The 22273-nt window shown below is 42.0% G+C and overlaps 1 protein-coding gene across 8 annotated transcripts in view; it reads left to right on the forward strand.

Moving 5' to 3' along the window:
• Positions 1-22273, forward strand: part of Graf (GTPase regulator associated with FAK) — a 61539-nt gene that overhangs the window by 33630 nt on the left and 5636 nt on the right. For 2 of the 8 annotated variants that reach the window (XM_077662931.1, XM_077662932.1), the window contains exons 10-22: positions 965-1034; positions 3167-3264; positions 3441-3478; positions 6142-6280; positions 8002-8041; positions 8940-9077; positions 9707-9791; positions 10955-11013; positions 13409-13514; positions 15007-15166; positions 16774-16971; positions 17662-17815; positions 21131-21250. In XM_077662931.1, the coding sequence (XP_077519057.1) occupies positions 965-1034; positions 3167-3264; positions 3441-3478; positions 6142-6280; positions 8002-8041; positions 8940-9077; positions 9707-9791; positions 10955-11013; positions 13409-13514; positions 15007-15166; positions 16774-16971; positions 17662-17815; positions 21131-21250 (1405 nt within the window). The remainder of the gene's footprint in view (positions 1-964; positions 1035-3166; positions 3265-3440; positions 3479-6141; positions 6281-8001; positions 8042-8939; positions 9078-9706; positions 9792-10954; positions 11014-13408; positions 13515-15006; positions 15167-16773; positions 16972-17661; positions 17816-21130; positions 21251-22273) is intronic. The other 6 variants (XM_077662933.1, XM_077662934.1, XM_077662936.1 and 3 more) reach the window with 3 other exon arrangements.

Consider the following 22273-nt stretch of genomic DNA (forward strand, 5'->3'; position numbering starts at 1 on the left):
GCTACGAGATTCTGCGTACAGTGTAAGCTTTTAACTTCAATTTCGGAGTGTTGCACAGAGCAACCAGAGCTGTCCCACTAGCTAATGTCAGGGCTAACATAGATTTTTGAAATATAACAGAAGAAATGTTTAGAGGTCTAGTTCTGTGGATGCATAAAGTTATGCGTATTTACAGCTTAATTGAAGGCACAACAGTCTTAACTCTTCTCCTTCACCTAATTGTGTCTGCTAGGTTTTTTTGCATCTAATCATGTTTAATGGTTCACATCTTTATTCAGTTTGCATTTCTTGACATTTTGGTTGCTTTTGCATGCTCATTGGCAATTTGGCAGCATGTCTGGCTTTCTTAGTATGCACGTTAATGTTTGTAAGCTGAAGGCAATCTGCATGGAGAAAGATATCAGTATCTAAGCAACATGCAAATGATTTTACTAAAACAGGGATTAGAAAATAAATCAGCATAAGTCTTCTTTTACTTCTAATTTTCTTTTCTTCTCGTCTCTGCTGCAAGGAAGCATATTCAAAGCTTTTCTTCACACTTTATTACGGCTGCGAGGGAACTGGTAGACTTGTTTTCAGCATTTACAATATCAGTTCAAGAACTGGCTTTGTGTGGCTCTTGCATTCCCATCTGCTTGCTTCAGGCACCAGTAGTCATCGCATGCATCATGGCTGCATTAGACACCGCTTTGCCATTGTTCTAATCAGCTTAGCATATACTTGGTGCTGCTGGCTCTTCGAAATCTTGGCATAGGTTTTAACTGTGGTGTGGTGTTTCGTATTTGCCTCCTGTGTGAACATCCCGCCTGAATGGTTGTGAGCATGCTTCTTAGTGTTTGTTTGAGGTTTTCGATGTGCTTGTACCTAGGTGTGTGTTTATGTGTGTGCATGTGTTCTATTTTATTTTTCTTTTGGCTCACATGCTTGGCCTGCTGTGTGGAACCCACCTACCTCCCTACCTCAGAAGCCACAGGACTCTGGTTGTTTAAACAAAATGTACACTAGACAAGGTTACCTCTTCCTCATGGAGAAAAGTGAGTGTGTTGTCCTCTTTGGCAAGCGACATGAAGTTGTGCTACAATGACCAGTATGTATAGCTGTGTCACTGATCTCAGTTTCACAATTTGGTAGTTTGTGAAAAGTGTCTAGCCACTAGCGACAGAGATGTGCCTGTACAGAGATTGCAGAGCACGTCTGTACACCTTGTAGTGTTCATCACTCAAAATGCACCTAAAGGGACATTGAGGACAAATTGTGGTTGGCATGTATGGATAGGGTACCATGTTGTAATCACAAATATATACCGCTCTGTCCAAAAACTGATCTTTTATAAGCTAGAAGAGACCAAAAAATGCAACACAGGTGGTGCCATCTCTTGCTGATTTCACATGTAAAATGCATGTGAAATCAGCAGGAGATGGCACTGCATGTGTCAAACCTATTTTTGGACGTGGATCTCGGAAGCCACGTTACACTGCCATTCACTTCAGAACAGCGGCAACCAGCCCTTTCTGGTTTGGAATCACAAGTTCGAATCAGCTGGTGGGAAGATTTTTAAATTTAATGTTCTCGCCGATAAAGACAAACGTCAGCAAAGCCAGAAAGAGCAAGAGAATCAATTTTTACTGATAACAGTAATTGGATGGAGTTGTATTCAGTGTTCCTTTAATGGATAGCGCTGTCTAATTTTTGTTTTTGTTAGTAAAATTCGATTGTTTGGCTTTTGTGGCTATCTTGATGCTCTTAGGCGGCAAAAGATGGATCGATTATCTTTCTTCCTTGATACTTATTTAATCTCATGATGGTGATGATGTCAAAAGAATTGTGGACTTCATTATCGCTAGCAGTGTGTTCTGGCCTTGGTCTGCTTGCAAAAAAAAAAACAAAAAAAACCTGTTGGCGTCATTACAGTTTGCTTGTGAAAATGGCTACGGACAGCGATACCTGTGTCTCATTTTTTTTACCTTTCCTAGCTTATAAAAGTGCTGTTTTCTATAATCGTAGCTCCTTTTTAATTAGGACATGGTAATTAATCACTATAGGCTAACTGCAGTGCGTCCTTAGTATCCCATTGAGCAGGCCTCAGCCGGTTTAGGGACTTTGTGAAGTCGATATTTCAAAGGCAGTGCTTGTTTGCTAATATTTCAGTGCGTTTCAAGTTTGCCTGATTTGTGTGGTGTTGCCCATTTATTTCACACTTTATGCTTTCTTGTGCAATGCCTGTGGTGGGTAGAAATAGCTTTTGCAGCAGCGAGGTGCTGAACATAATCATAAGTACTTGATGAATGCGAAATGTGTGGATTTGACATTCATTCCTAGGAAGCCGCTGAGGTTTTTTAACAAGCTTCGGTCAGAAGTTGTGTGCTGCGCCTTTTAGGCATGTATATATTAGCAATAGCTATCGAGAAAAAAACCTTCAAGAATGAGAAGGTTTTCATTGGTTGATACTTTTGATAACACGAAGGATCTGTGCCTTCAAGGGCTTGCATGTAAACTGGTGTCCTGATGAACAAGTGATGTACAATGCCCCCTGCAATTGTGGAAGAAAAAAATGTAAGAGGAGCTATTTCAGTAACAGGTGCACGTTGATATGGCAGTCAGTAATAATTCAATTTCCCAAACCTTTTTAATCTTCCCTGCTGTGAAGTGGGAGGGTTGGTTGAGAGTGAGGGTAGCAGGTGAATTTGGTTAGTTTTGTTTACTAGAAACTTTGGCAATGTTGGTTACTGCAGAGAAATTCCCTTAAACGGCTAAAGCTCTAAAACGTATTAAAGCAAATTTTTTTTTCTTCAAATGAACACTTTTTATTCAAGCCTGCAGCAAATTGGGCCCATTGAAGGACACTCTTTCTCATAGGGCAGCGAATTTCAGGCTTTTTTAAACTACATGTTTCACACGTCGATCTATGTATCCATGCTATAAGGCTAGTATGAATAATGTAAAAAAAAAATGGGTATTTTTTGTAATGAGGCTTGCTGCAGCACTCAAGAATGTTGAGCATGACCGGGAAAAGTAACCTATGGCTGCCGATAAAACAGAAAGCAACAAAAAAGCAATGGTAAATGATGGTAAAGTTTTTGATAACCTGTTGTTCATATGTGAGTACTTTTTTGTGCATTGAAGGGCTTTCACTATTCTTTCTCACATTGATATGTTCTTAACATAGAACACCTCACAACGATATGGAACAAGCATTACTGCCAATATCAAAAGGAAAACCGCAAGTTTACCATGATCCCGTACTCGCAGACAGTGGGCAAAATTGTGAGTAATACGTACTTGGTCTTTATTTCTGTGCTACATTGTTATTTTTTTTAGTTCATTTTACGCTTAGGCAGTAGCCACAACTTTATCGGATTGACTGCATGATAGCATCTGATTTGCACTGATGTGTGGCTGCATTGTTGGTGTACTATATCACTTTCGTGTGGCGTTTCCAGACGACAACAGACACCTTCTGCCTCAAAGAATGCATCAGGTAACGTATTGCTTTCTCTTTCACAAACATAGCTTCTAGAATATGAACTGCTTCTGTTGCAGTTGCAGCAAGCTTATCACAGCTTAGTTTGTTTTGCAAGAAATGCATACCGTATATACTCGTGTAAGGGCCGCACCTCCAACTTTGCAGCTAGTGATTTGAAAAAAAGAAAAAATGACATCCAAAAGAATGGTTTCATGGGTGCATAATTTTGCCCACATGGTATGTTCCGCTGGGAACCAATAGACGATAACTGCCTGTGATACTTAGTACAAAAACAGACATGTCATCCCGGGTGCCGGACTCCACCTGGAACCATGAACACACTGTGCCTCAGCGCTGCTAATTCGTCCTCTGCACTTGGCATCCGCACCAGAAAGAACAAACAGAAGCTCGGCGGAGACACTTAAGATTGCTTACCAGTGGGAACGCAAAAGCATTACTGTCCCTGCATGTGTTGACACCCACCCACACACTCACACGTGTGTGACACCGCCTGGTGTCTGCATCGAAGCTCTGCATCGAAGCCGCTTCGAAAAATGCTTAGAATACATAGTCACAGTTCGTCACAAAAGATCTTGTTACCAGTTTACCATCACACAATCATGTCATATTAAAGTGCTTATATAATTGATTTCCTAAGGCCTTTGGCAGTGAAGTGCACGGAAAAACGGGCCAGGTAAAGGCCACCTCACACTGATGGCCACAGGTCACACGAGTGGAGCGCCACTCCGAAGCTTCGGCCAAGGCACCAAGAGCCAAATCTTCGAAGGTTCTTAATAACTTAGAACCCTGTGACGTTTCCCAGTAAAGTGATCTAGCAACCTGTTTTACTCCAGACAGGTAATTTGCGCTGGCCATGGGGTGCACGTCCCATAGGTATATACCATCCATACTTTCATTGCATTATGTGTATTTGAAAAATTCACAGGGGCTGCACTAATCAATCATAAGAATGCGTGTCGCAGCATAAGGCGGCGAGGCATCATCGGGGGCATTGCTCTAGTCAGAAAATTTTGTGGAAAAGTTAAGGCCTCGTGTAGGGGCTGCACCATGTCCAAACCACAATAAAAAAAAGTGCAGCTCTTACGCAAGTACATACGGTATTCAGCACTTTTGTGGTTGTTTTTAAATTTCTCCATTCAAGGTAATGTTTGTATTGCTGATAATAATTTAATGGAAGGCTACCGCAACTGTAGCCTACTGGTTTGAGCATCTGCCTCGTATGCGGGAGGTGCAAGGTTCGATCCCCAGTGCCGCCGGGTACCCACCGGTGATTCAATGGGTACAAGCTTTCCCCTGCCCAGTGCTCGGCTTCTTTGGGGTGAAATGCTTGGGAAATTGGTGTTTGACCCCACCTTGAGTACAAGAAAAGATTCTTGTGCCATGGCGCTCTTTGGCCACGGATGCCCTTGCTCCATTAAAAATTATATCAGTTTAATGGAAGGCTAAAGTGTGCAATTTCAGAATTATTCATTTGTGCTTTCTTCCGTGATAATTGTCCGCTATTTTATGTGAAGCAAATGGTATATATTTGTTAATGTATATTCAATTATGCCTTGTTTTTACTCTTTTGGCATAATTGTGTAATGTGGAGTTGCTGGCACATGATCATGCATTGTTAGAAGTCACTGGAACCTGAAAATAATCACCAGCAAGTACTTTTAGAATGATTTTTTAACGACATTTCTAAAAAGTGCCAGCATTTATTACTTGTTATTGCAACTATATTGCCTGATTTATAAAGTCATTAGATTTTTTTTTAATGCAATAAGTTTAAGGACAAGCACAGCATGGTTCTGCACATGACGAAAACAAAGCATGCAAATTGTCTTTGTTTTTTGTGTTGAAAATTGTATTGGAGCTTGTGAATATCTAGCTAAATCCTGTTTACAGGCACTGTTACATTCCAGGCAGCATCTATGGATGCCTAGCTTAGCTTCTGTGAGATGCTATTAATTCATAGCTGAGCTTCTCTTATCTTATTTACCACAACGATTGTGGTGCATGCTTTCATCTTGGCCCACTTCAACTTTGTGCGAGCAGGCTCAGCTTTGTAGCTATCAGTGGCACGCAATTGAGGTCGTCTATAAGAAACCTGATTCTCATTTGGAATTTCATAGTAAGTCAATTGCTTCGGGAGTACGGTGTAGACAGTTGCTCTTGACGAGCTTGTAGTAAGTGGCAGCAGCTTCTGTTTCGTTGTTGTTGTTGTTGTTGTTTTCCTTCAGCAGATTCTTCATAGTTTGCTTATATTTTGGCTTCACAAGCAACCGATTTTCGGAAAACAGTTCTACAGTGCCATCATGGTTATGCACACAGACGGTCATTCCAGATGTCATCAGACTCATTCATGCTGAAAATACTGAAACTCGATAATAGTAGTCAACTATTGTTGGATTTAATAAACCGTACTTGTTGACATGTTCATCTTTGTCCACCTTGAGTGAACTCATCTTCATTTGAAAGCTCATAGCTGCCTCTTTGCAGTTGATGATGAGCACCATTCTGCACCTACCACACACCACAGAGCTGAAGTCAGTTGTCATTGAGGCCGCTCAGCATGAACTTTAGCAAGAGCAGCCAATATTCTGGACTATGCGGCAGTTGTTCCCAGAGCTGGGTGTGGCGCCCATGTCTTCTGCATCTTTTTTTTTTTCTAGGCGAATGAATGACAGCATAGACAAGCGGTTCTGCTTTGACCTCACAGCATTGGACCGTCCTGGTGCAACATACACATTCCAGGCACTGAGCGAGGACGACTGCAAACAGTGGCTCAATGCCATGGACGGCAGGGAACCTGTGAGTTGCTTAGCTCTGGTTTCACTTGACTGTGCAAAACTGCAAGCTAAACTCCTGCACGTGTAAAGATTGGGGCACAGTCTCATGACAGCAAGCTGCTACAGGACAGGACAAAGGAAGGGTGAAGATAGCATGAGTGCAGGTTTACAACTGAGCTTTATTGAAAACATCTTAGTCATGAACAGCGACAACCACTCAGTTCATGCTAAGGAACACAGAATGAAAACAAGAACATTAAATTGGGCTGCACCAACAAACCTTAACTCTTTTTAATAAAGTGCACCGGGGGCACACTAACACACATCACTTCCAAAACTTTAGGTCTGTGCCGCTTCAGATATATCCTTTTCTAGCTATCTTTGGCACATCTAAGCGTGCATGTTCGTTGGAACAGCGGGCAGCACCCATGCTTGAGGCTGTGTACAGCCAGATTAGCACCGCAGTCGGAGGTCATAGGTACCTCGTGCTCATGTGGATAATCAGTTAGGTAACATCCAGTCTGGCCAACACAAGCTTTGCCACAACTGAAGGGAATTTTACATACAACGAAAGTTCTGCAGAAGACATATTGTTTAGCATGTTGGGTAGTTCGGTTAACCTTTTGGTTTCATGGGACCCGCCAAGGCACTTAATTTTGACAGTTCGCACAGGGCAGAAAGAGCAGCCTCAAACGCAGATATCAAGATTTAAAAATGACATGCGTGTTAAGGTGCCTTCGGTGCATTTTTATAAAACAGGTTAGAGGTTTTTCTATGCAGCCTAACTTATTGTTTGTTATGTTTTCATTATGTGCGTCTTAGCACAAAGTACGCATGCTCATCGTTGCTTGCAAAATGTTCCTTTCTGTAAAGCTCACTTGTAAAAATGTGCTTGTCCTGCTTGTTACGTAGCGCGGTTTCCTATCTTCACCACTCAAGGTGCATTTTACACAATTGTGAATAATGAAAACTCGCAGCTTTTTCTCGGGGTGTGCTCTACCTAACATCGACTTCTTTGTTTCAGGCGAATTTGGCATCCTTCATATTGAAAATAGAGTGCTTTTTTTTTGCCTGCTTGCAAGCACAGTATATAATATTTCTCAAAACAGTGAGCATGGTAACTCATCCTCAGTCATTTCCTTGCAGATAGATTTTTCTACGAGTACTAATGTCAGTTTTTTCTTAGAATTCCTAGCGTAATGTGCATCTTCAAAAAAGAAGAATATGACTCCATGACCCCTAAGGTGTTAATTTCACAAATCCCGGTATTTTGATGTTACAACACAAATCCTGGTATTTTAATGTTACATTTCGACTATTTCGAAAGCTTGTAAGACATTTTGTACATGCATGTAAAAAATTAGGAATTACTGTTAAAGTTTTTCTTTTGAAAACTGACGAATTGGCTTTCATGAAGCCTGGATATACTATTTAAGCTGAAAAGAAAAATAATCCTCAGCCCCATTTATCATTGTGCACATTAAGTCTCAGCCTTCCCTGGTAGCTTGAATATAAATCTTGGCAAAGTAACTCTTTTTGCAGATGTGTGCTTCATTGCATATGAAATCTATGAGGTTGTCTGAGCTTAACAGGTTCTAGAGAGAAGTGGGTGCCTTTCAAGGCATAATTTTCGGAACGTTAATCTTCTAGGGACTGTTGCTGAATTGAAGGCAAAATGTCTTGCACTTGGCTGCACATGTTGTCTGTCCACTACAGACAGATGCTTGTTCTCTATACTTGCAGACGACAGCCCCACCAGGAAGAGCCACAAGGCAAGAAGGATGTAAGGCCATTTTTTTTGTTTTGTGGGGAAAATGTGGCACAAATGCCGCGGGTGTCTCTATCAGAACATTTTGAAGCTGGTGGGTTTTAGTTGGCAGCTTATTTCCCCATGAGGACCCATAATTTATCTATTTAATAAACTTGCTCTCAGTCCTGGTCCAGACCATTGGCAGGATTTTCTCAACCTTGATTCTTATTAAAGCCATGTGCCGGGTTCTTCTCTATGAAAGCTTTTTTCTACCTGCAGTGCTAGCTTACTGGCCTAGGCATTTCACAGCTAAACATTTTATGAGGTCATAAGCTCAATATTTAGGTTTAATTGCCACATTCTTCTCGGGGTGAAATATATGATGGGCCATGAGATTGTATTTCGGTGCTTAATCAGGAGGACGATATGGTAAACATGGCTCTCCATTGCAGCATCGCAAGGTGTAGCCTTATGGTTATAAACATTACCACTTTCAGCAGTAATAAATTGAAAGTGTGTATCTGAACCAAGTGATGAATATGGAATTTTTAAAAATCCACATGGCCTGAGCTGGCCAAAAGCTTTAGTTTAACTTTTTCTTTTTTATAACAGGTTTTTTTTTCCTTTATTTCGGGGGCGCGGAAGAGTCGGGTGTGCAGATGAGATTATAAAGTTTGTGGGGATAAGGTGGCCAAAGCTGGCATAGGGCAGGGTTAATTGGAAGGATGTGGTGGAGGCCTCTATCCTTGAGTGGACATATTGAGGCTGCCGGTAATGTTGATGGTGATCCTCTCTGCATGGCCATTCTGTCCAAGGTTTTCCATTTGTGTAATTGTGTTTTTTTATTCCCCATTGTCCTGGATATATCTTCCATGGCAGCCCCAGCTGGGCTGTAGAGAAAACCAAATGTTGTTCTGGCTGTTGCTTGCAGGCCTGCTCGACGAGACTGGCTTTGCCTTTGTACGTAGCTGCATCGAAGCTATCGAAGAAAGGGGCCTGGAAGATCAGGGCCTGTACAGAATTGTGGGTGTCAGTTCAAAGGTTGCCAAACTCACGCAGGTGGCATTTGGTAAGTTTCTCGGTTTTTTTTATTTTTTTATTACATACTCCGGTGCCATTCTCTCAGCTCTTTAGCTCTGTCTCTGCACCAACTTGACGTACTCAGTCGAGAACCAAAACTGATACAGTAGCAGATGGCCAAGTTGTGAACAAGTCTGACGTTATGCTGTGTTACAACAAATATTTGAGCATGCCTTTATAGTTTGACTGTGGAGATAGTGCTTCTTGTAAAGGAGCCTGTGGTGCTGGCTCATTTGCTGCTTAGTACGCTCAGGTGTGACCTGCGCAATAAATAGTTGACCAGCTTTTAGAAGTGGAGGGTTCACAGATTGTGTAAAATTTTTGAAATTCATTTTATTTTGTGTTTAGTGTGCATTTTAACAAATTCATTCTAAGTCCGAGAAAACAGTTTGTCCTGAATGGTGCAAAAATAAAAGTTATATAGTGGCTTGACGGTGATGAGAGATAAGATTGCAGGTTGATATAGTATCATTTTAGTTAATTTTCAAAGAATGTGTTGATACTTAAGTTGATTTTGAAATCTGGTACTTGTGTTATCTGCTGCTTTTGCATACTAAGGTGGTCAGTGACTTTACTCATTTAGTGTAATCTATTGTGTGGGACTTTTTATTTTTGCAGACCCAAAACGAACAGAGAACATTGACTTTATGAGTGAGGAGTGGGAAGTCAAAACAATAACAAGTGCCCTGAAGAACTATTTCAGGTAGGAGATCACGCACATGCTTCGTTCTTGATGTAGACGTGGCTACTTGTACATATTAGCAACATGCATACGTTTTTTGTGACCTGCACAAGCGTTGCCTGAGCAGAACAGAAAAGTGCTCTTTGTCAATATGATAGGATTCATTACCTGTGTCACACAGCATGCTTTGTGAAATTGTGGGTCACTTGACTGGTCATCTTTTGGTCATGTAGCTGTAAGTTTTACCCGGTGAATGCTGTCGAACATTGCTTATTCTGTCATGACAGATTTCAGTTGAGTGTTGCTGCCTAAGAACAGCTCCCACTTGCAAGTTTAAACTCAGTTGTCACTCACATAATTGTAACTGTTAGCATGCAATGCCTTCAAAAGTGGTGCTTTATTGCAGGTTTTTTGTCTCGTTTCCCTGTTCCACCAATAGAAGCCTCCGCCTTTTTACACTTAACGCTAAGAAATTTGTACAAGGCCAGCACAGATCAGCTTCTTGATTTCATACGGCTGTTGTGTGCTTAACTGACTGAGACAATTAGCGTGCAGATCTTAAAAGTAACTTTATGTTGTTCTACTTGAGGTCAGAACTGTTCAACATGCACTGGTTTTGTCTCTCAGCACAGATTGCACCAGTAAAAAAACTCTTCAGATGTGCCAGATCCTTTCTTATCAAAGTCCAGATCTCAGATTGAACCATGCTTAATTTAACATCACTCTGATTGCTTACTCCAATGACGATGCACAAGACAGACCAAAGCTGCCTTTCTGAAAAACAAACCTTGTACCTTTCGTTTCTGTGTCCGTTATATGCTCAGACCTGTGGAAACTTTACAGTATCCGCATTCATCACGCACACACAATTTGAAAGCAGCCATAAGCATTTTTGAAGCTTCAGAAGAAGTCTTAGTGAGCTGCTTCAATGGTCCAATACATGCTATTCGGACGTTGTTGTTTTTTTTTTACCATTGCTTGTCAGTACATTGCTCTACTTTGTCATGCTTTCCCTTGGCTCATTGCCTTGCTGTGAGCAACTGCTTAGTGAGCTTATTGTCTTTGTTCTGATAAATCACACTTGTAGCACAGAGCAGTGCATTATTTTTTATTGCTGCAATTGTGCTCAACTTAAGCATCGTGTGAATTACCCCGCAGCGAGTAATTCCTCTGCCTCCTTTCAGAAACCTGCCTGAACCACTGATGACGTTTCGTTTGCACACTGCCTTTATTAGTGCAGCGAGTAAGTTCCCCTGCCCTGCATTTAACAATCCTGCCATTGGCTGCACAGAGCCGACTCACATAATGTCCCATGAAGTGGGACGTTGCACTAAGGAGCATAACCTTTGAAGATGCCCCACATTCATATGTTATAATTATTTTGGTGCACATTCTCGAATGGTCAGTGCATTTGCTTTTGCCTGACACAGCATTTGGCATGGTGCCTTGCCACAGTAAAAATCTGAACATGTTACCACATCAATGTTGAGACATCCCATGTGCTCAACACTTTTGAATCCATCTGCCAAATCCATATTTGACCTCCAAACCTGCAATAGCACACTCCAGCTTTTCCAGATTGGGTTCAGTGGACTGGGTCACCCTTAGTGACTGCCACAAGATGTTTTTCCTGTGAGCCATTAGGCCAGAAGACATGTTTTCATGGAAATTTGTGATAAACTGATTGGTTTTTCAGCTTATGTTAGGTATTGATATTAAGTTACCCAATTTCAAACTGACATAGGGGCTTTGTATATGGTTGTTCGAGAATGTGGCCCTTGCACAGGAGCTCTGAGCTGGTAGCCTCTGAGATGTGATTTTGCCCTCTTTGGATCATTCATGCCCAATGGGGTGTTTTAATTTTTTTTTTAGAGTGCCTCAATTGCATTTTTTTCCTGTTTTTGCCACTGGGCTGACATTTGGTTTGTTTTGCATGACACATTCTAATGCTTCAAACTATATGTCTTGGCTATGTAAAGGCTGGTTTGCATGCTTTTTGCAGGCAGCTTGAGATTGCTTATAGTATTGGCTGTTGGGCACTAGTTCAAAATATACATGATATTTTGTTCTCGTACCTTTTCTGTCATTTGTAGCGACTTGCACACTCATCTAAACACCTGTCAGAAAATATCTGAACTATACTGCTTTGTTTATTAATGCATTTATTTTCAAAGCTTTCCTGTTGTGTGCACTAGAAATGGGAAAACACCATCGTTGGCAAGCTTGGTGGTCATAAAAGTAAGCTTAGTTGAGCCTGTGAGCTAAGTGGACCGGTGCTGCCATCTGCCAGGATAGGACAGAACTCACAGAAACCAGTGGCAGGTTTGCTCGTTTTATCTTCCTGACAGATGGAGATATCAGTCCACCAGCCTGGCCTCCGGCAATGACACCTTTCTATTCCTACCACATGAACAAGACAAGTAATAATGCCTAACGCAGTGATATATGAAGCAGTCCTCAAAATATAATCTTTGCACAAAATTTGAGTGCAGAGAGCAACTGAGGGTTATGAGGGAGAATTTTCAGTAGATTAGTTACGTTTTCAGGTCATTGCATTACTGGTTCCGTGTGTTTGTGCACAGATTGTAGGTGAAGGTTACTTGGAATTAAGGTAGATAATTGGTGTAACTGCTGTTGTAGGTGTGTTTATAGCATTTTAAAATAAGAAAGGCAAGTACTGCTTGCTATTACCTAATATTTAGAAATTAGTTTGCAGAAAAAAAAATGTCTAGCAAGTAAACAATCTGACTTTTGTGCATGAAGAATTCATTTTATGGCCTGAAAGGACAGTGTCACATAGTGATTAGTGATATTTTACTCTAGCACACTGGGCCATAAAAAATGCTTAGCAGGTGTACACATGCTGTACCCACAGTCAGTTTACAGCATGTCATTAAGAAAAACATGGCTATGTCTGAGACTGAACCCATGCACTTTACTCAAGAGCTGAGTATGCCAGTGACTGGCCCGTGAACACAACATATGGAGTAGTTAATTTTCTCGCATCACAAGGAGGCACTTTGCGAATGGGAAGACCGGGAGCTCGAGGAGTGTCTGTGAAGGGTAGTGTCCCAGAACTACAAGGCACAAAGAAAACTATTCTCTGTCATCACATATGCAGGATAGCTTAAAACTGTGTCAAAGATTTCAGGTGCGAGTTAATTATATATGGTGATGCAATTAGCTCTGTTTTACACCTGAAAGATTTCATCTCTTCTTCTTTGAGAGAAAACCCTTCGTCAGAAATTAAGGGGTGTGGTAGCCTCTAAAACTGCTTTTAGCACTCTGGGTTCTATCAAACATGTCCTAGTTGAAGTGTATGTTAAGCAGGCATGAAGTCTCTTGGGATCGCATTATAAACAGTTTGTGCCCATGCATGAGAGAGCCAACTAGCTGTGCTAAAAGAAGGCCTTTTGCATCATAGCTGCAAGCACATGAAAGGACATAATACATCCTGTGGATTGACATTGGTCATAAGGGCAGGAACTACTGTTTACCAATTCATCGCTGTCGTTTATGTGAACGATGAGCATTATAAATCGGAGCACATTGTCAAACGATCTCTGATATAATATAGACCGTGCTCTGCTTGGAGATGTCACCCCTGACATGTCATGCATTTCATCTTGGGGTTTCAGAGCAAGAAAACAAGGTCAAGCGGACAGCAGCCATTGAAGAGCTCATCAGTCAGCTTCCCACTGATAACCAGCGCATGGCCGCCCTGTTGATACGGCACTTGCAAAAGTAAGTCTTAGTGGTTCTTTCAGTTTCCTTTTTGGTTTTGACACTTTGACCGCCTCAGGAACACAAGCTAGGTGCTGACACAATTAGAACTTAAGAATGTCGGAATAACGATAAGAGAGCTTGACATAGGTCGCATGTTGATACATCAGAAAGGCGATATAATAGCATAGCTTATGTTCAGCTTAATTAATGTGAGCCCCAGATAGTCAAAGCCAGCTACAACGAATGCCACGATAGCGAAATTTCCGCCACAACGAAGTATTTCCGATTACCCGTCAGCAAACTATGCAAGGCAGTGCAATTATTTCTCCCCACAACAAACAATTTTTGGCATGAGGTTCCGCTTCAACGAAATTTGTCGGAGTAAGCAGCCATTTTTTTTTTTCTCATCCACATATGCCCATATGTCTCCTTAGGTTTCACTAAAAGCAGCTGCCAAAGACAGTTTGCACTTTCAGTAGCGCAGCTGACATTCTCTGCGGAATCGGAATTAATGTGCAGACATGTGCACATAAAGATGCGATGCGGCACACAACTGCTTGTGATGGTTTTGCTGACGGCTCGGACTTCGTGCTTCCAAACCGTGGTCGTTGGAACAACGCGGCCTTTGGCTCTTTCGCACGTTTCTCTGACAAAGGCATAACAGAAGCGTCATTTCAGTGTGAAGCTATCGTGTCGACAGAAACTGGTTGAAACATTAAACCTTTTATGAAAAGCGGTTAGTAGTTCCAAAGTGCTTTTTCCAACGCTTCATTGCAGAGCATGTTAGGCCTAGCGACACCGAGCAAGTGGCCCGTAACGATTCCTGTCACCCGGCTTGCTGATGGGCTGCACGTCGTTGCAAAAAGCCTGCCACCAGCTAGTGTGCACTTTAGTCTCGCTTTTGCGCGGCAGGCAAGCATTGTGATAACGTTTTATTTTTATTTTTTTCCTGTCTGGTCCACCCGGGCACCAACGTAGTAAAGGTGGTTGAAGGCAGAGATTCAACTGCATATCCGGCACGCCGTCTAAAGCATCGATTTCGAGGCGCATGTTACCGCTACTCAACACGCTGTGACGCAGGTGCACGCGGCACTCGTGTGGAAAAAGTAGTAGTTTTGCCAGCAAATGTAGGGAGTGCGTTTATTGTGCGAACACATCCATTGTCCAAAATTTCCAGAGTACCAAGAAAATCCAAGCACAGCGCATTTCGAAATGGCGGAAAACTGAAGCTGGCAGATTTTTTTAGAATAAACGTTGCTCTATCCAGTCCAGTCTGTCAATGTTCTTGCCCGATTTCATGACAACGAAGCTTCCGCTTCAACAAAATTTTTCACGGGTCTCGTGAATTCCTTTGAAGCAAGATTCGACTGTAGTAACTTTCAAGCCGTGTTATAGACAACATCCCTAATATACACAAGTTCCTATGATGTATGACTTTGTAGGAAACTAATGACATCAGATATTATTACCTTCATGTTGTGCAGACATTGACGCACTTGTGTGTTTTCAGGGTCTCCAATTATGCATCATCGAACCTGATGACTGTGTCTAATTTGGGCGTTTGCTTTGGTCCTACGTTGCTTCGCCCAGAAGAGGAAACCGTGGCAGCCATCATGGACATAAAATTCTGCAATGTGGTTGTCGAGATCCTCATAGAAAACTGTGATAAGGTAAACATGACAACAAAAAACAACTGGGGAAATTTTACCTAAAGTTTCGGATTCAGTTCACTAGAACATTATGGGTTTCTTTTGTGTGTGTGATAAGGTAACCACTAGAAACTTGCAAAATTCAATTAAATGTTAATGAAAACAAGTGCAGAAAGATTTTGTGATTCTTCCATTCCATTGGCATTGTTTACAATCAGTCTTGAAGGCAGCACTTTGGAATATGGTGTCATTTTCCTCTGCATCATGCAAATAGGGAATTTAAATTTTGTTGTCCACTTCCTCCAACCTGCACGTTTCATGACACCGTTGAAGTGGATGTGCATGGTTTAACTGTCGTGGTTAGTCCACTTCTGTCAGGCAGTTCTTTTTGACACGCTTCATCTGCAGCAGCTGTTCACACTCATCTAGAGAAAGAAGCAAAGGCTTATTATGTTCTAGAAACAGAAGATTATCAGGTGTGTGCAGACCTGGAGGAAGTGCCTGATGGCGGCCAAGCCACCATCGGCGTGATCTAGACCGTAGCTGAGAAAGTTGAAACCAAAACTATGCAGCGTTACTATTTTGTGGTGATGGACCCTGCAATCGTTGCTGCACTTACTGTTGTACTGACTTCAGAGGTGTGCAGGCAACACTGTACCATGCAATTCAGACTTGATAAGGTTGTTTGGACAATCACTTGCTGTGTCGGTCATACCATAACACCCTCTTAATTAGCCACTGTGAGTTCAGTGCATTCAATTTAGCGAGCATATGATGCCACAGTTTTACCATCGTTGGCTTGGACCATGCCACCAGTCCAAATTATCCAAATTGCCTAATTAACATGAGTCACATTAATGAAATTTTGCTGTACTTCGTATTACCCAAAAATGAAGAGACCTGTACATTCATATGTGTATGTAAGAAATTTTATTCGGGTCCTGGAGAGCCTGGGTTTGTGCTGCAAAGTTTAGGAGCAAAAGCTTTTTCACACTCAGCCGTATTTGAGTTTTATTGTGTCCTTGATACAATCACTGGCCAGAAACACGGGAGTGCTGGACAGCCAGCCAGTGAGCTGTGCATGACTTAAGTAATGACACAATATTTTTGCTAACTTTTTTTTTCTGTTATTCAAGAAGATGAGATATTGTATTGATGGGAAATGCTTTACACATTGCTCTTCTTTTAGCCAGAGGCACATTTGTAAACTAGTATGATGTACTGTTCTGGATACATGAAGCACTGCCACATGTATCTTGGGGGGTTTTTGTCACTGTGAGCTTTGAGTTACTTTGCGTAGAGGTGGGACTTAGGTGATGCATGTGATAACTCAGTCTAAATTTGCCGACAGCATTGAAAGTTTTTGTGCAGTGTCAGTGTGAAGGGATCTGTCAATACACAACGGATGGCTGTTAGCTGAATATCCTCAGATCCGGTGACACCCGTTCCAGATATATAGCAGTATGGCTTGATTGGTTATTTTTATGGGCAGAATACTGGGACATTTCTTAGTTGGAATTACTTCTTGCATTCATTTTAGCAAGTACTTGGTGCCTGTCTACAGCATAGTGGAATCCTTTTTTTTTTCTTTTTTTTTTTCACTAATGGAACATTGTACAATGGTGCAGATTTTCAAAGCCTTCCCACAAAAAGAAGAGGTGAAAGCAGCAACAGGAGGGTCTCGGTCACTAGATGCCGTGCAGGGAACGCAGTCTTCAGAAGTGATGCTGAGGAAGCGGCCAACTGTGACGGACCATTTCTCACCTGCGCTCAGCACTGATGGTCCGGGTTACACCCCGTCTGTCTCTGAGCTGGTGAGTAAACTGGTGAGGCTGTTAATTCTTGAAGCTCAATGGTCTTATCATTGTAGCTGTGTAGTCGGAGCGAAGGCCAATGTGATATGTGCAGTATTGCAGAGGAGGGTTAAGCATTGTTTTAATCTTTGCTGCCTTTGAGCAGCCGTGAGTTAGGTTTCACTTCTCCAAGGCTTGAATTTTTAATTTTATTCATGAAGCTTCTGGCACTCCAAGAAATCTTTTTAAGATGGTTACTGTCAGGTATATAGCTTACGGGGGAAAGAAATTACGGAAAGGGAAGCCGCTTTTTGTCATTCTCTTCTCAGTTCTACTTATATGGGGTGTACTGCTTCTGCTGTTTTGTTAAAATACAAAGCTGATATCTGAGAATCCAGGGTTGATTTAGATCGGTTCACACCTCACCTGTAATGAAGATTGAATAGCTCGTGTGTCATAAAAAAAAAAAAAGCCTGAAATGCAGTTTTGCATAATCGGTATGGATTTTTCTTTGCCCTCGTAATTTTTACTTATGTGTAGTTTAGACTAAGTATCATGCAGGTCCAATGTAAATGTGTACGTTTTCTTCTTTCAGAGGTGGGAGGGTTTCTAATGACACTAAACGTAGAATCCCTTCCCTTCTTCATGTAGGCTAAATTATAGGTGACCCGATATTTTTTTTCTGCTTTCAACCTTGCTCTAATGGGCTGTCACTTTCAACAGCGTGCTTACACAGGAAGGCCCTACACCCAGCCGCATATGGAGGCCAAACGGTATGGTTCGGTCGCCGCGGCCTGCCAAGCGATCCGTGCCAGCCAGATGCCGACTCTTCCGTCCCATCCGGCCACCGTCACTGGTTACAACTCTTCCCGGCCAGGTATGTCATGGCGTACACAGCTCACACCGATTTTTCTTTTTTGCAACTGTGGGCAATATGTTTTTTATGATTTAAAAGGAAAGATATGGCCAAGATGTAAATCATTTGATTAGTGTTTAAACGAATGTGTCACTTTTACTTAAAACTGCATTGCTGGAAGTAATTGGTAAATGAAATACTGGTAGCCAGGTCATTGTGATGTGATATGTATGCACAGCCATCTGTGATTGGCCAAGGATGCCTAATTGCTTTCGCTGAGTGCTGCTTCATCTGTCACACCTCTGTTGCGTAAAGAGCAAATATTGCAACAGGAAAAAGCAGAGCAGCAGGTTCTGCTTCTATTTCTTTGTCATGGAAATCTTCAAAAGTCCTCTAGTCTACAGTACCTAACTTCAAGTGTGGCTGATTGTTCTTACTGATATATGGCTAGGTAATATGATAGTGCCATGTTTTATGTACTCTTACCTTGTTTATCCAAGATGTCCAAATCTTCTATAGGGTTTTTTTTCCTTCTGCACCAGCACCGTTTTTATGCGCACAACTGTTTTTTTTAGGCATTTCATTGTTTTCTGCAGCTAGCTTGCTTGCATTTGCTTGTAGGCATTGCTGACTGTGGGCATGGCTGGCTGTAGGCATCTTGAAGCTGCTGTGCATTACCAGTTTTTTTTTTTCGTTTTTTTTTTCTTATGAAGAACTGCAACGTTGCTAATTAAAGGAGGGTTTTTATAGTTTTATGCATTTATGTCCACATACCCAAGTTTGTCACTCAGTAAAAATTCACATAATGCACAGACCTGAATATATTGCAGTTGCAGTCTTGACAGCGTACGGAGGAAACGCTGCACCAACATATGTGGCTGGGACACCAGCAGGAAGGCATTTGCACTTGCACTAAATCAACATTTTTTCACTGTGATCGCCACTGCTGTACATTTTTCAATTGCTGTGCCCTTGGTGAGTCACTGTGGAAACCATCCAGAGTGTTGAAAATACCACACTGTATGAAAGTGCAGGCAATGGGCACTTTCGGACTATTATAACCCACTCCGGTATTGAACCTACTCCATGTACTGTCACTTATTAGCTCTGTGTTTAAAGGACTGGTTGATGCACACAGCCAGTGATAGTAGCTTATATGTCCTGCTCTCAGTGTAGTGAGTTCTGTGCCAGAATTTCTGAGTACTAGTTGTTTGCTGTGTCTCTGAGGTGGCACTGAACTACGTTTAGCACAAGTACAAACAGGAGCAGAAGCAGTGCTTCCAACAACCAAACACACTGAGAACTAAGTACAGTTTAATCTGGCAGATAGGGGCGAAATCGTTGAGTGCCAGCTTAAGTGCTAACGCACTAAAAAAATAACTTTGCCGTGATGCTAGCCCACAGCACAAAATCAAGGCCAGAGTGCACCCACACCAGCGGCACTTCCTGCAACCCACCGGCAAGCAGGGCACCAAGGGATTGTTCCGCACTGCTTGCTCAGTGTCACGGGGCCTAACGTGCTCCGCACTGAACCTACAGTGAAACTGCTTTATAACTAGCCACCGCTTATCATAGAAGGTCTACCATTACTACCTGTTAGCATAGACAAAATAACTTCACATTGAAATGAGGTACAACTGATTTCCATCACACCTTCAAGTGCAAAACTGGATCAGCCAAATGCTGCCTCGCATTTACAGCCGCGGGTCACAAAAGCAAAAGCATTGACAAAACCATCGCAAGCAGTCGCGCTCCAAAGCGCACTATTTTGGTTCCGCAGGGAATGTCAGTGGCGCCATTCAAAATGGAAACTGACTTCAGTGGCCATTTCTGGCGAAACAAAAATTGAAGAATGGCTTTTTGGATGCACAGAAAAAAAAATCTGATCGTTTCTTGCAATAACTTCATTGACACCGAACTTTACTCCTCAAAATTGTTCTTTGTGGGGAGAAATAATTGCACTACCATATATGGTTTTGTGGCAGGAAATGCTTCACTGTGGTGGAATTTTCATTGTTGCGGCATTCGTTGCAACGGGCTTGTACTGTACGGACAAGTTCTCAATAGCGTAGTTAGCGCTAAACAGTATATTGTAGTGTTATTATAAATAGCAGATTTTGGGACAGTTTCAGGGCAGTACAGTTATTTTTGGCAGTAGAGGGTTAACAGGCTTTTTGGCGCTTTTTGTTTCAGTTTTGTGGGAATTTTTTTCGCAGTTTTTAGCATCTGTAGGAGAAACTAGCTCGGGCAGTTAGGTCACAAGAGCGGTCATTCACTGAGCCATGCTGAATTACCGTGTATTGCCAAATATTAGTCAACTTTTTTTTTTTTCTGTGTACAGAAATAACAATTTGAAACTGGTAGGATCGACCTTTGCAGGGTTTGAGGTAGATTTGGCCAAGCCAGGTAGCACGTGCCCCATGCTAGTGCTTGCTCCCATCGTAATGCAGTGAACTCCATGTGGCAAACAAAAAAAAAGTCTCAATTCATATGCAAATCGGCTCCGTAAATGAAAATTCTAGCTGTGCGCTATTTACTAGGCTCCTGGTGGTCACTCTACCAGACAGACGGCAGGTAGCACATGAGCAAACTTCCGCTAATTTTCAGAGCAGTGTCACACTTGACTCCGAAACTACATGACTGTTGTCAACTTTCAGTTTGCTGCTTAACAAGCTAGTTATCTGGGCTGCATGTGGAAGGCATGAAAGCTACACTATTTTATTGCCTTTGATCTCCACTTGCTTCCAACTGCTGCCCTTGTGACCGCGTCATTGCTGATCTATTGCTTTGAGCTGCCAAAGCACTCAAGAAAAGCTTGTTACTGTTCGAAGTACGTGAAGAAAATGTGAGCAAGGATGGAATCACAAGAAACTATGTATCAAAGAGCACACACTATGAGTGTATTCCTTTCTTCTTTTTTTTTAACTAGCTAGAGCTGCAGGAAGGGGGGGGTGCATCAACTTGCACACTAAAATGGCCTTTTCGGCCAGCGGCTGGGAGGCTCGACGTGGCACTATAAATTACCTATTGTCAAGTGGAAAGAAAGATGAATTTTAATGAAAATGAGCATCTTTGAGAATGTTCTTGGGAAATATGTGGTTTAGACTGGCATTTTAGGCAGGTATCCTATTTCCAAAGTTAGTTCTGCAGTGAAAATTCTGCGCAGACATAAAAATCATGGAATTTAAGCTTGGGGTATGACTTGGTAGTAAAATTTTTTCAAACCATGAATAAAGCTGGCTACAAAGTTGAGCTAGATGTGGGAGCCTGTTCTGTCCGGAAAGTCGAGGGTCTTCCTCTGTTTCTCTCTCTGTTCGTCTCCCCGCTGTGCTGCAGCTCCCACCGGAGGCTGTGGGTCCAGGGACAATAGTCACAACGTGAACTCCAACAGCAGCAGCACAGAGTCCCTGAGCTCGCGTTCAAATGCTTCCTTCAGCCACCGCTCACCAGTGCCCGGTGAGTGCCACACACAAACACACACACACTCACATTCCATCTGGAGCCCCTCTGTTGCTCAACTTTTTTTTCTTTTTAGCATGAAACTCATATGCGACTTTCCAGAGCTTCAGAGAAACACATTTACAAAACCTGAGTAAAGTTCTCAGAAATCTAGTACTATTCAATGGCAGACTAGTTGGTGCATATCAGGAAATAAAAAAATGAGGACATTGCTTGCGTGTCTGCTCTATGTGCTTGTGCCTTTCTCATCACACCGTCCTCGTCTTTTCACTCAGTTTTACGAAATGCTCAGAAGTCGTGTTTTTTTAGGATCGCCAGAGCTACACTGAAGAATGTTCCAATCTTAAGCTGGTGGCCTGTAAAGTAGAAAGTCACTCGTGATGAATGGTCTATGCATGAATTGTATAGCAGTACTGCAGCATCGGGTGTATTGCAACACTTGGTGACACCAAGTTACCGGCCTTGGTGTACTTTCAACAACAAGATAGAGCGCATTTTTTTTTATATAAATATATGCTGACATTTACTACACAGTGCAGCTTGGCATGGCAAAATTCTTCATACATAGCCTTAAAGCACACATCTGTGTGTTTCCTTACTGCAGCAACAAACATATGAAAAGTTTTTGCCTGTGCATGTGTGTGCGTACGTGCACGCGTGTGTGTGTGTGTGTGTGTGTGTGTGTGTGCGCGTGCGTGCGTGAGCGCGTATATGTATGTTTATTTGCTTTTGCAGCTATTAGTTTGCCTTTTAAGCTGCTCATTAAACAGCTGTTTGCTGCTCTGTGTTATGGTTATTTGTGGCACTGTAGCAGCTGCTCCATTACAGCAAAGCTTCGTTAAATCAAACTTTAAAGGGGTGGGAATAAAACATCCCAATCATCAGACTGTCAAATTATCTAATACCCCCCCCCCCCCCCCCCCGCCACCCTTCAAAAAGAAAACAGCCAAAAACTGTTCACGTGAAAGTAAAATTTATTTAGTGAAAGCCTCGGCAATCATCATCTCTTTTTAAAATTAA

This window comes from Amblyomma americanum, chromosome 4 (assembly GCF_052857255.1).
Source record: "Amblyomma americanum isolate KBUSLIRL-KWMA chromosome 4, ASM5285725v1, whole genome shotgun sequence".
NCBI lineage: Eukaryota > Metazoa > Arthropoda > Arachnida > Ixodida > Ixodidae > Amblyomma > Amblyomma americanum.